Raw genomic sequence first — 13,906 nt, 5'->3', positions numbered from 1 at the left:
GAAGTGTAACAAGTTGATTTAGCAAAGGATTGATGGATCATGTTAGTGAGGACTGAGCTCTAAACAAGCATGTGAGTTTGACCAAAACAGAGGAGCCTCCGTGGGCACTTCTTTGGGAGATTAGTAGGCCCTTTTAAAATTTTATTCCAAGAACTGGAAAAATTTTTGCAATGTATCACTCATGCCTTTATCAGGAATGGGTTCCTTGTTTATCACTCTTGACAGATCACATCATTTTGTATTAAGTGGCAGCGACTTCCTTAAAAATGGATAAGGCTGCCACATATGCCAGGAAGCACACCCGCCATGGTGGAATCCATCCGTATAAGAAATGTAATCTCCTTCCCCAGCTCAATAGCTTTCTCATTATCTTTACATCCATTTTCTAGCTGCTTGTTTATGTCGGTTCATTTCAAGGTTTTGATGTTAAATGACAGATCTGAATGAGCTGCCCCTACACCCCCACCACACGGTAGCTCATCACAAGCCCAAGAAAGGGAAATCAAATGAGCATAAAAGGCAGGGCTTTACATTATTTATAATACATCTCAGATCCACAGAGAGGGGAGAAGCTGGGGAAATGGTGATGGTGCTAGTGGTGGGGGGAGGTTGGTTGGGTACATGCAGATCTCTAATGGCTGTGCTGCGAACCACAGCACTAGGATACGACATCACACTGCCTGGAACCGTGTTTCATTTATTTTTAGTTTGCAGGATATGAAATATTTACAGAGATGCTCTTTGGTGCATCTGGGGGGGCCGGGACAGGACAGAGTGGCACAAGAAAAAGGGTGGTAGGCTGGGGGATGGGGGCGCTGACTGCACATACAAGATGAGAGAATGAGTTTAACCTGAAAGGGGGCATTGAATCCATGTTTGGTTGGGGTTGACTGGGAAACAGTTTAAAATTGCCATTAGGTCATAATAAAGCAGACACCTGCTCATTTATGTACAGTATGGTGGGGTGGGACAGAGCCTGAGAAAATGTGCGCCTGAGTGCTGTTGTATTCAGAAAATGCACTGTTCTCCCTGCATAGCTCTCAGGTGGTCACTACAAGAGCAAAGCAGAGCTTCCAAAAATCTATTTCACCACACAGCAGGCCTTCCACAAAAAGAGCAGAATGGTAAAGCAGTGTACCTCCATCTAGAAAGGGGCAACTACACTTTTGTTAAGCATGCGTTCCCCAATAGCAAGGTAGGTCCGTATGGCATGCTTCTTTGATAAATGGAGAAAATATAGTGGCCTTGAATTTAGCTCTTGCAATGGAACAGCAAATAGACCAGACATTTGGACAATGGCTGGTCCATGCTTTGTTGAATAGAAGTCTGTGATAGCAGAGCTTTACCTCTCAAATGAAATGTTTTTCGTGTCCAGTTGGGTAGTGACCACTGGAGCAGACAGACGACTGGTCACTTGGTCATCAGAAGGCTGGACAGTACTCAGTAGGGCTTCTCGGTCATGTTCAGGCAGTGACAGGGACTCTGAATAAACCAGCTGTCTGTCATGATCCACCTCCATCACTACCGCACAGGAGTCTGGGACACAGGAAAAAAATAGCAAAAAGAAGAAAGAGAGAGAGAGAAAAATGAGGGCTCTCCTGTATGCTGCCAAGTTTATTGTCTTCATTTTAGGAGTGCACTGTATAATACATGGTTCTTCACTAAGTTGCCTGTAATGGTGGGACACACTTCCCACCTCTGAACCTGAAAACCAGACAAGCTGGGCAAAGGGCCATGAATAAGCAGTTTAGAAATATTGGAAAATGAGTAAGTCATTTAATCATCCACTTCATGTCTTTGAGTTTCATTTAATGTTTTGTGCTTGATGGTGATTGGAAAAATTGGATAGATTGCAGGTTTTGAAGAGTTTGGATAGGACATGAGTAGGCGGACAAATATGGTGAAATGAAAAATTCTTGAAAAAAAGGCCTATTTATGACTTTTGCTTTTAGAATTCTGTTGGTATTTTGGTTTTCTCACTAAATTGCATAATGTTTCTTTCACTGGTATGATTCAAAAGGGCAGCATGGTCCAACAAAAATTGGATAAACAGAGCGGCAGGAAGGACAGGAGTAAAATCTGGTAATCTAGCACCTGCAGTAACACAGCACATTAACTATTGCAACTCATTAAACAATGATTGAGTGACCCTGGGCTCTATAATGTCTACTCTTCTTACTCTAGCAACTCTTGAAATGTCCCTCCCTTAAAAAAACTGAGAGGCAAAATTCAACTCTGCAGTCGAAGCTGAAAGAAGTTCATGCCAACCAGGAATAGGAATATTCCCTGACTGAGGGAATAAAAAAACTCCCTGACTGAGAGCAACTATCCCCTAGGCGGTAAATGGCTCTTTTGGTGGACGGCTGCCTGGCAATTACTAGATTGGGTACTCACTAGTGCTGGGTGGTATGATCAAAATTCTGTATCACAGTATTTTTCAAAATTATACCGGTTTCACGGTATCAGATGGTATTTTTTTCCCATCCATGAGTGGATGTTAAACAGATTTTCCACTACAATTACTGGCATTGAATAACCTATTCCACTGTCATGAGAATTGTACATTGTACAAAAAAATATTTCAGTGTGCACACAAGTATTAATATAGGTTTGTATGGCCCCATAAAGTGATAGTTTTCAAGGGGGTGACACTAATGAAGAGAAGGAATCACATTGCATGTCGGATGCAGTCAAAATATAGAGCCTTTTTATTGAAAAAATTTTGCAAACAACTTAAACTAAAATTTTGACAACATATTTTCAACCATCCAAAGAGGCATTTAGACTTAGTAAAATATCCAGAGGTGCTTGTCAAAAGTTGTATTGCACTGCACATGTCTTAGAAAAGGAATAAATAGTAAATATTTTTTGCAAACCAACTACACTTTGTTAATCTTAACAATCTCTGTCCACTGACACATTAAAGACGTTAAAGTGACTTTTTAAACAACTTTACCATCATTAAATTGCATAATATTTAAACTAATAAATAATAACAATACAATAAATGATAGTGCAACTTCCAGTAATAATACTATTACTTCCAAGACGTCAAAGCCCAGGTGCATTACACAGTATTCACCAAATTAAAATAAAATAAAATAAAACAAGTGCAACTTGGTGATGACATCTTTACCAACTGAACCATCATTAAGGCAAACTGCATTAATATGGACCTTGCTTCAAGCTAAGCTACATACATATATAATAAAACTGCAACTTGCATTTATAATGCTATTTGTGGTATAGCCCTATGGAATCGTATTAGGGCCACAGTGAAGAAAAAAAAACTATATGTCGAGATTAAAGTCAACATTTCCACTTTATTCTCATAGTTTATTTTGTCATTTAAGTAGAATGTCATAAACTAAATTTCATCCTAAAATCAATCTTTAATTTACTAGATTTTCTCAAACCCCGTCATAAGTTAATATAGCACATTAAATGCTTAGTGTTAAGTGTTCCCCAACCCAGTTGTTAATCGCTACGTGCTTCTTGAACTGACTTCCTCTGCACTAAGAGGAGGCACAGGCAGCGATCGCCACACAGAATACATTCACTTCATGATATTCCTGCTCTCTGAAAATGTAGAATGCTAAGATAAATTTTCATGATGAAATGCATTAAAGCAGGTATTAAACATGCATGGTAGTGCTGCTCCCTCGCAGTAAGGGGTCCCCAGGTGTACGTTCAGTGTAGAGAACTGTATGGCAGGTGTGACGAGGCTCCAAAAAAACTGGATGTATGAATGGGTATCTCACAGATTTAACTTAAATATTTTGTAAATATTGGGTTTGTGATCTGGTGGTCGGAGACACGAACACAGAATTCAATGGATGTTCTTCCGAGCGGGCTTTCTTTATTGCACGCGTGCTGTCTGTCTGACGTACCAAACCCGCAGTTCCTATCTTTCCTTTTTCTTTCTCCACATAACCAATCACTACACGATAAACGTCTTTGTGAAATTAAACATAGTTATAAACTTTGACCACAGAGTGTTCAGAACTTAAAAAAAATCTTTGTTATACATGTTTAATTATGCCATCCATTCAGGCTTGTGCCCATCCCAGTAAGCATTGTGTGTGAGGCAGGAGCAAATCCTGAACGGGGCACCAGCGCATCTCAGGGTGAATACGAGCAAAACACACTAGCAGGGTCAATATAGCATAACAAAACCCCACATCCTACATGACTTTGAAAGGAAACTGAAGCACGCCGAGTAAACCCACCAGAAAAACATGCAAATTCAAAGCGGGGAACACCCGGGACCCCATTGCTGTGAGGCAGCAGTGCAACCTCCACGTCACCATGCCCCCACATGATTAATCATGCTTTAATGCATTTAATTCTGAAAATTATATTTAGTATTTATCTTAGCATGAAATTAATGTATTCTGTGTGCTGCCAGCGCCTCCTCTTAGTGCAAGAGGAGGTCAGTTTAAGAAGCACGTAGCGATTAACATGGCTCCGGAAACACTTAATACAAAGCATTTAATGTGCTACATAACTTATGACGGGGTTTGAGAAAAGCTAGTAAATTAAATATTCATTTTAAGATGAAGTTTAGTTTACGATGTTCTACTTTTATAACAAATTACGAGAATAAAGTCAACATGTCGACTTTAATCTTGACAAACGACGAGAATAAAGTAGAAATGTTGAGAATAAAGTCAACATGTCATCACACTATTACACAGTACCCAGGTACATTACACAGTATTGAAAAAAATAAAACAAGTACAACTTGGCTTGCAGTATTATCCAGTAATATAGAAACAGTATTTGCACATTTGAACATAATGGTCCACATCCGACCTTTTAAATCCAAAGTATCTCCAGACAACAGACGTGACTCCTTTTTCCAGCAAAAGTTCTTCTGTGTCATCATGTTCAACTTTATCGACTGCTACAGCTTCAGTTTCGGAATGTTCTCTGTCCATTTTCACCGCGCAACACATCCACTACCACATGTACTCCATTGCATGTGTTTAACAGTGTAGCTGTACCACATTCCGAACATTGTTTAGGCTATTTAAACAGGTGTTGCAGTATAAGAAAAATCCATATCATAACAAAAATAAACGGTTTTCGGTATGAACCGGTATATCGCCCAGCACTAGTACTCACCCTGCCCACGGAAGATGAAGCTGCGGTTGCCTCTCTGCCATGTCATGTGATCAAAGCCCAGCAATGTGGTATCGACTCTCAGGTTCTGACCGCTCTTCCACACTCGGTATGTGTCACTGGGACAGATCTTTGACACCAGGGGTACTATAGAGAAGTAAGAGGGAGAGGTGAATGTCTTTTGGAATCTATCATGAGGTGGGGAGCACTGAAGTGTGCCCAAAGGATCACAACTTTTTTTAACATATGTGGATTTGATCTTCATTTAAACAATGTGTGTGTGTATGTATGTATATATGTATATATATATATATATATATATATATATATATATATATATATATGTGTATATATATATATATATATATATATATATATGTGTATATATATAAATAAAGGTGACTTAATTAAAAACAAAAATTAAGATTTGATTTTGCAATAATTTACATAAAGTGCACAGATATGCCATTTTTGTCTGTCAAAAAAAATTATTCCACCCTTGGCTCTAATAGCTGGTATTGCCCCATGACGTAGTCGATTCCTACAGTATAACAGTCTACCAGTGTCTGACATTGACTGAGAGAAACATTTCCCCACTTTTCCATACAGAATTCTTTCAGCTTTTTGATGTTTCAGGTATGTCTTATGTGCACAGTCTGTTTCAAATCCCTCCATAGCATCTCAACAGAATTCAGATCTGGGACTTGACATGGCTAGTTCTTTCTTTTTATCCATTCCCTGCTAGAATTACTAGTATGTTTAGTGTCATTGTCATGTTCAATCTTCTGCCAGATGGGGTCACATTCTCCTCAAGCAACCTTTGGTACAATGAACAATTCATAGTGGATTTTATGATGGTGAGCTGCCCAGGCTGTGATGCAACAAGGCACCCGCAAACCATTCACCACCATTCTTTAGAGGTGGTTCAGGTTCTTCTAGTCAGATGCTGCCTTTTGTTTTCACCATATTTTTCTTCTGGTACTGTGGCCAAATAACTTTCTTTTTGTCTCATCTGTCCAGAGCACGTTGCTCTAGAAGTCCTGGTCATTCCATAAGTGTTAATGGACAAACTTTAGTCTTACCCTGACATTCTTTCTGGACAGCAAAGTTTTTCTCCTGGTACTTCACACATGTAGATATAATTTGTGAAGCCTCTTCCTAATGATAAACTCATGCAATTTTTCATTGACAGTGGCAAGATCTACCTGGTGGTCCCATGATTAAATTCTTGTTTCTTTATGGTGTCAGGCTGAACGAGTCGAAGTAGACTGGCCTGGCCAAGTTGGCAGTTGTTTTGAAATCTTTTCCACTTGTAGATGATCTTCAGGACAGTGGAATGGCTGATTTCCAATTGTTTGGAGATCTTTTTAAATCCCTTCCCAGACTCTTAGTCTTAGTCTATTATCCTCTTTATGTTGGCCTCCGAGAGCTCTTTCAATCTCTTCATGTTGATAACACATACATCAACAACAAAGAGCAATCCAAACTAAATGTCTGAAGTTAAAATAAGACAGAGTCAGACAAGATCATCTCTAATGGTGTTCTGATCATTTGCACCTGATTATAATCTGATGTATTTTAGGTAGTGATAAACGTAGGGTGCGCTTACTTTTTCACATGCCTATTTATGTCTATTTAAATTACACAGAATGTAAAGTTGGCAAGATGTTTGCTATATTTTCTCACATTTATATGAAGATTCTGTTTAAATGAAGATCAAATCTTGATATGTCCACTTAATATTATATATATCATGGTGTGTACATACTTTTTCACATATCTGTTAAGGTTCAGCTTATATTGTTGACTGCAAGCTTCTCATGCAGTGGTGCAAAGCTGAAGAAAAGTCAGCCAGAATTACAGAAATTGGGACTAATCCCCCAGTATACATCGACCTAGCCTTACCAGACCCCATCCTATCAACCTGGTTTGTCACCTGGGTTCTCTGATTTACTGAAACACATAAATATTCTGGACACGTGGCATTCCACACTAGTTTCTAATTCTGTGCTGGAGTGCAGTGAACATGAGTCCACCTCCTGCTGTTCCTGACCTAGATTGTACAGAAGACTGAGAAAACAGAATGCCTTTCATATTGATTGAGTTTGCTGATGAAACAGCCAAGGGTGTTGCTGAAATTTGTCTACTCATACAGATCCAGAAGATGATCTATAAATGTCTATATTAATAAACGGCTGAATCCGTAAAAAAAAAAAAAAAGTCATGGATTCCAGGTGGAGCTAACCATTTAAAAACATCTTCTGTGAAGATCTAGTAATTATTACAAACCAGGCCTTACCAACATTAGTTGCAGTTATATTCGCTACCAAAACTCATTAAAGTACATGGTATATCTCAGTATAAGGCATCTTGAAAAATGCTGGACAAGCATGGCATCATTGTGTTGTCCACTCTTATTGAAGCCGATGTTGAAAGGTCATGTTGAGTATGCCGCTATTACTAAATGGACTATCAGTTGGTGTTAGCTTGACATACATCAGCTTTCATGGTGTGGAAACCATGATGAGTGGAGAACAAAAGGATAGAGCACTTGGCCATCAGTGTGAGAAAAGCAGGGTCACAGATCATGGTAAGCAGACACTTTCACATACACAGTGGGGATATGGCAGGGAAAACAAACATAAAAAGTCAGTAATCCAAAAGGAAAACCTATAAAACAGACAGGGGATCTAAACAATCAAGTTATTAACACACAAAAGTGAGAAAAAAAGCAAATAAATAGACAAAAGATCGCAAAAATTTAAAGAGAATCTTTAGACTCTCACCAAAAATATGAGAAAGGCAAAAGGCTTCAAAGCAAGAGCACTGAAAAAAAAGAGGGCTACATTTATAATTCCGCTTATCCTCATCACATGATTGAGGTATAAATAGTAATTACTTAACATTGAAGTTTGATAGGCAGAGTCAAGGGCAAACAGAAGGGACGTAGAGCAGAGACCAGGCTCCACTCCAACTAAATATGGACTAGAGTGGCCATTCTATATAGACGAATGAAGAGAAGCAAAATGAATAAAAGAACCAGACTTAGCATGATACTAAGACCAGTACTGAGTAGGATGATGCATCCATGGGCTAAAACAGAGAGAAGATCAGTATTTATCATCAACATGAATGAACATTCTAGAGTGGTCATATCCATATTACTAACCGAGAATGCTAAACCGGATGATGGACGCAGGCACATCCGGCCATGGGCCGTAGCCGCAAAAAGACGTACTGCGCAGGTGCAAAAAGAGTCCGCGAGAGGCGGATGAGGAGCCGCGAGAGGGGGACAAAAGAGGCCGCGAGAGGTGGATGAGGGGCCGCGAGAGGCGGACAAGACCACAGAACAAAGGAGTGAGCGCAGAAAAAAGAGAAAAAAGGAGAAATGAGGCGCAACGAGCACCGAAAAAAGGAAAAGGCACATAAAAAAGTAGTCAAACGCAGGCAAAGCACGAAACACATTGCTCACGAAACTAGACCCAAAAAAAAAAAAAAAAAAAAAAAAGAGGCTCGCACACAACAGCAAGGCACCCACCCACCCCCCCCCCCACAGGCACCGGACGGGACACACACCAAGAGGGGGATTCAACAAGCCCATGGAACACAAAAAAAAGAACACAAAACCACCCCACAGACCCTACAAGCAAGGGACGGGACACACACAAAGAGGGGGATTCAACAAGACACAGGAACACAAAAAGAAAGAAGACGCTCGCGCAACAACAATCCTCACCCACCCCCCCACACACACATCCATAAGAAGTGACACCCAAAGCCACATATTCTAAAGTGAACGTCAACACCTTCACACTAGACAGCATAGGTGTCAGCATAGGTGGATCTCCTTACAATAAAGCACTATTAACCGTTCAACTGCAGAAAAGGAAACATATTAACAGTGACTGCGATCCTCCTTATTACTTATCCATATTTCGCATGCTGAGAAAGAAACAAGTCATGAATACACGGTCACGGGTACAAAACGAAAAGGAAAGGATAACAGGAACAAACACACGAACACGAAAGAAACAACAAAATAGACGGCTATGCAGCATAGGTGGATCTCATTACAATAAGGCACTATTAACCGTTCAACCGCAGAAAAGGCTCCATATTAACAGTGAGTGCAATACTCCTTATTACTTATCCATATTTCTAAAAGAAAAAATGTCTCGACTCCAAAAACGCCAAGCTCAGCTAAAGCTTCTAACTAACGATGTACCTAAAAGTAAAAACTTTATGAACTGCATTAGATCCTACAATAGTTTATTTCCTTTTGCATCTACCGGAGTAAATATCAGGCCACCAAAAGGCAATGGCCCATACTGCTTTCGCATATGTGCACAAATACTGCATCGCATTGGAACAATGCACCCTGAAACAAATCAACAACGCAAATATGCACAAATCTACATCCTAGATCCACATGACGCAATCTATCAATCAAAGTGCTGCATCGCAACAGGCACGGATTCAAAACAAAACACCTCCCGTCTCAGATGTGCGTTAACGGCAAGGAAGGCTACAACGGGCTTCTCACACAGCACAGGCAAATCGATTACAGCTCCAAAACAACACGTCCCAAATACTACACATGCAACAACGCGCCTCTCAAACGGCACAAGCAAAACATACACCAGGAAAATTCATTCGGATTAATGAATGTCATTTGCAATCATTGTCATTCAGTTCACTTCCCTGAAGAAACAACTGGCAATACAAGTAATACATTTACACGTTGTTGTCAAAAGGGTCAAATTAGACTGCCTCCTTTACATTCATATACTGAATATCTACAAAAGCTTCTAACTAACGATGTACCTAAAAGTGAAATCTTTATCAACTGCATTAGATCCTACAAATCGGTATCCACTATGAACATTAACGGTGGCACTGCACGTGACATCCGTCTTGAAAAAATGTTAATTATTGATGAATGTACAATGGCATGACGTCACTTACTCAACACCTTTCATAAACTTCTACAAACGTTTATGAATAATAATATTCGATTTGGAGGAAAGGTACTTTTATGAGGAGGATATTTTAGACAGTGATTAGCTATTCTTCCAGATGCCATGCACTCAGCTATTGTTCAGTGCACCTTAAAATACGCAGACAATTGGCATTGCTTTCAAAAGATACAGTTAGTAAAAAAGATACGATGTCCAGAACCAGATCATAACAATTGTTTATTACAACTGAGAGATGGTGCACTCACCAATACAGATGGACTTCAGCCACATATTATTATAATTCCTCAAGCCTTTATCTGCGACCACTTAGTTACAGAGAGATTTGGAACAGCAATCTCATTAGACCAAATGCCCCTTTTAACACAACGCACTATATTATGTCCAAAAAATATTAATGTGGAAAACATAAATACCCAAGTCATTCCATTACTTCCTGGAGAGACACAACTCTTTCTAAGCTCTGACAAACTTGACTCTGATCACAACAATAACCATCTTCATTGACCTTACAAGTTCTGAGCTGGAATTACCTTTTACACTTAAACGCGTGTACAAAGAAATTTTCAAATAAACCTTTACACTGTGCCACACACTTTATTGTTTGCTTTCTATTTGCATCATCTACACCGTCACACTATTCTATATCTCATTCATACATCACGCTCTTTGTCATTCCCAACACCAGGGGTTGGCGAGCGAAGTGAGCAGGGGGTGGAGCCCCCTAGTAATTACAGATATGTGAAAGCAAGATGAATGTGTGGAATAGAGATGAATACCAATATAAAGAAATATTAGTACACGAACTACACTCATAAAAATTACTGGTTTTTTAATTGCATTTTATGGTTCTTTACTGGGTTGTCAGGTTCCTCGTAGAACTTTTGCTTGACAAAGCACCATTTCATTTTGGGAGGTGTTCTTTGCATATGAAGTTGCTTCTTTGTACCTTGAAAAAACTTTCTGATATTCAGAAGAAGTCTGAATTCTTTACTGTATGGTTGTCTACCTAACAGGACACTAATAGATTAAGAAAACCTGGACTTAGTCTGTGTTGCTGTACATATGTAGCAACCCATTTAAATCAAGAACCCATTGGCATTTCACAAATCTGTTACCATCTATTCATGTTTTTTACTGTGTGAAGCCTGTTTTGGATCGAAATAAATAAACCTTCATGTAGATAGGTCTCTTGGGAAACAAAAATGGTTCTCCCATGGCATCGCTCTGAAGAACCACCCTGGCACCTTTAATTTTAAGAGTTGTAGAGTGAACATTTTACAAAGGCCAGATGCAGAACACAACACAACATAATATTCTTAAACTGACCTAATCCAATTCAAGGTTACCGGAGATCCAATACAGACTAGCACAATAAATCCATACCATGACTTTCATAGAATGAAGATCACAGACTAAATATGAACATGTTAGGAGACCACTGTGTCAAAGAAACATGAATACAAAGTACCAAGATCTTACCAATAAAGCTACCTTTGGACATATTAAAGATTTTCTAGTGTTATATAATGGTCAAATGTAAGTCACAAACATCTAAAATACTGTGATAAAATTATCTTGCTTGGTTTTAGCTATTGTTTGTGTTTAACTAATGAGTGGATATTTGCTAATTGCCTAGTATTTATTTTTAAGCTAAAACTTTCTGTAAGTATGGGTCAGTCTGATTAATATCTTCTTTGTCTTTTTTCCACTTCAGTTTCGGCTGAGCAAGCTTTGTATTGATGGGAAATCCATATCAATCCTAAAACATGCCATCTTGGTCAGCATTTCTGGTTTGTGGGTTTTGTCCACAGAACAACTTTGGTGCCCTTTCTTTTGATCACTTTATGAAGATCTGTGGTTCTTTACTTGCTGTTTAACTTTTCATTCAAGTAGAGACATTCATGCTTACCTTTTCTGATTTTCAGTCCATTTTTGATTTTTAACGTAGCTGGGTCACTTATCTATAAAGACAGTAAGGCACTAGCATTGGAGCATAAGGCTCTCTCTATTCAGTCTCAACCACTTTGTGACCCTGAGATGATCATTTAACCTGCCTGTGCTCCAGTTGCAGAAGTCATGTATCTATAGGACTTTTACTTTACTTGGATAAAAGTATCAGCAAAATACATAAATAAAAATCATGCAAGAATAGAAAGTAGATGATGAGTTGGTGGCCATTGTACAAATGCAGTGACCTTCCCATTTGTAATAATAACAATGTATACCAGTTTATGTGTAGTTTGCTAATCATTTAGGTCATCTTAATAGTGTTTGTTATATTTTTATGTTATTGATATTTTATGCTTATCAGGGATGTATGTCTAACAGACAAATTTTGTCAAAGGCCGGGAACTCATGATATTTATGGCACTTTGAGAAACCAGAGTTAATAGAAGCAAATGCATTTTAATGGTATCCTTCTCAGCCAGTCTTTGCTGCATTTTGTCAGTTGTAATGCTTGAAATCGTGAGTGCTTACGCTAATCACTAAACAAGCCTTCCGCTGAATGATTATTTCTGACTGTACATACCCCAGCTGGTGAACTCCCATTTCATCTCCACATAGAAGTCCTGAGCCTGAAAGACACAAGCAGGAAAAAGTACATTTAGAGTTGAGAGACAATTTGGGAAATTATGCTTTAGTTCTGTGTGTTGGAGTGTGAATACAATGTGTCATATACTTGTCTTGAATTCCTTTCATTTGTTATGGACACTTTTGAATTGAGGCACATGTTTAATTTGACTTACACCTATTTCAAAATCGTGTCTATTTTGTCACATTTGTTCTAAGATGTATTGTGTTTTCCTGGCCTCTCAGTTGAAATCACCAAGGCTCTGTAGATAGCAGCCATCATAATTATATTCAACATTTTTTGGCTTATTAACTCGTCTTGTCCTTCCCACTCTTCCACCTCATTTATAGCCTGACGATCAACCCCTTCAATTTGCCCCGATTGCATTTGCCATCACTCCTCATCTGCTTGTACATTGTCATATCTTCTTTGAAGCGTCCTGTTTTGTTGACCATGGAGCTCCCCCTAAGCCTGCCTGAAGCATTTTGCCAATCAGTATCAAACACTATAGTCATGTCTTTTTCTGATTCTAAAAACGCCTGATCAATTTTGCCTACAGGCAGTACACAGTTTTTCTGTGATTGCCTTTCAATGAATGTTTTTTCTGTCTCTGACCTCCATCAGTTAAATGCCTGTCACCCATACATGCTTCATTCCGAGGACAGATATAAATTTGCTTGGGACACTAATTGTTTTTGTAATTTGTAATTCTAGTCATATGAATAATCAAGGGTTTTATTTATTCATGCCATGTGGTGCAGTGGAGGCTTCACAGTCACACAAAATTAGGTTTGATTCCTTAGTCAGTCGTGATCTAATGTGGCCTTTGCTTCTTCTCCTTATGTTCACATGGGCTTTCTTCCACTAATATACTTTCATCCTGTAGGCAGCAGGGAAGATCAATAATTAGTGCGTCACTGCAGTCTGTATCTTTAATAACCCTGCTTACGAACAATTTATAATATATGAGTTGTTAAAAAATACTTACTCTCCTTGAGATGAATACACTTGTCCGAGTGCCTCCCCTTTCCTGTTTACACTTTCTGTACTGTTCTTTTGTTACTGAGTCAACTGTGCTGTGTCTAGAGCCCCCACCATTTTTCCAGTATTGGGTGCTATCTGGGTGGTTACCAAAAATCTTTGACCGATAATACTGTGTGTGCAGGCACGCTTCCATTGTGCAAAACGCGTGCACCACTCCTCCGGACATTTTTTATCCTGATTTCCCATT

The 13,906-nt window shown here is 39.0% G+C and overlaps 1 protein-coding gene and 1 long non-coding RNA gene across 3 annotated transcripts in view; one reads left to right on the top strand and one right to left on the bottom strand.

Moving 5' to 3' along the window:
- Positions 1-13,906, bottom strand: part of ankrd13b (ankyrin repeat domain 13B) — a 169,203-nt gene that overhangs the window by 37,214 nt on the left and 118,083 nt on the right. For both annotated transcript variants that reach the window (XM_028806670.2, XM_028806669.2), the window contains exons 4-6: positions 12,634-12,679; positions 5,128-5,271; positions 1,347-1,536 (exon numbers count right to left, since the gene is read on the bottom strand). In XM_028806670.2, coding sequence (XP_028662503.1) covers positions 1,347-1,536; positions 5,128-5,271; positions 12,634-12,679 — 380 coding nt within the window. The remainder of the gene's footprint in view (positions 1-1,346; positions 1,537-5,127; positions 5,272-12,633; positions 12,680-13,906) is intronic.
- Positions 1-13,906, top strand: part of LOC114655578 (uncharacterized) — a 79,564-nt gene that overhangs the window by 26,641 nt on the left and 39,017 nt on the right. The window lies entirely within an intron of this gene.

This window comes from Erpetoichthys calabaricus, chromosome 8, assembly GCF_900747795.2.
Source record: "Erpetoichthys calabaricus chromosome 8, fErpCal1.3, whole genome shotgun sequence".
NCBI lineage: Eukaryota > Metazoa > Chordata > Cladistia > Polypteriformes > Polypteridae > Erpetoichthys > Erpetoichthys calabaricus.
The sequence above is the reverse complement of the archived record's forward strand: the minus strand, read 5'-3'. Positions and strand labels throughout refer to the sequence as shown.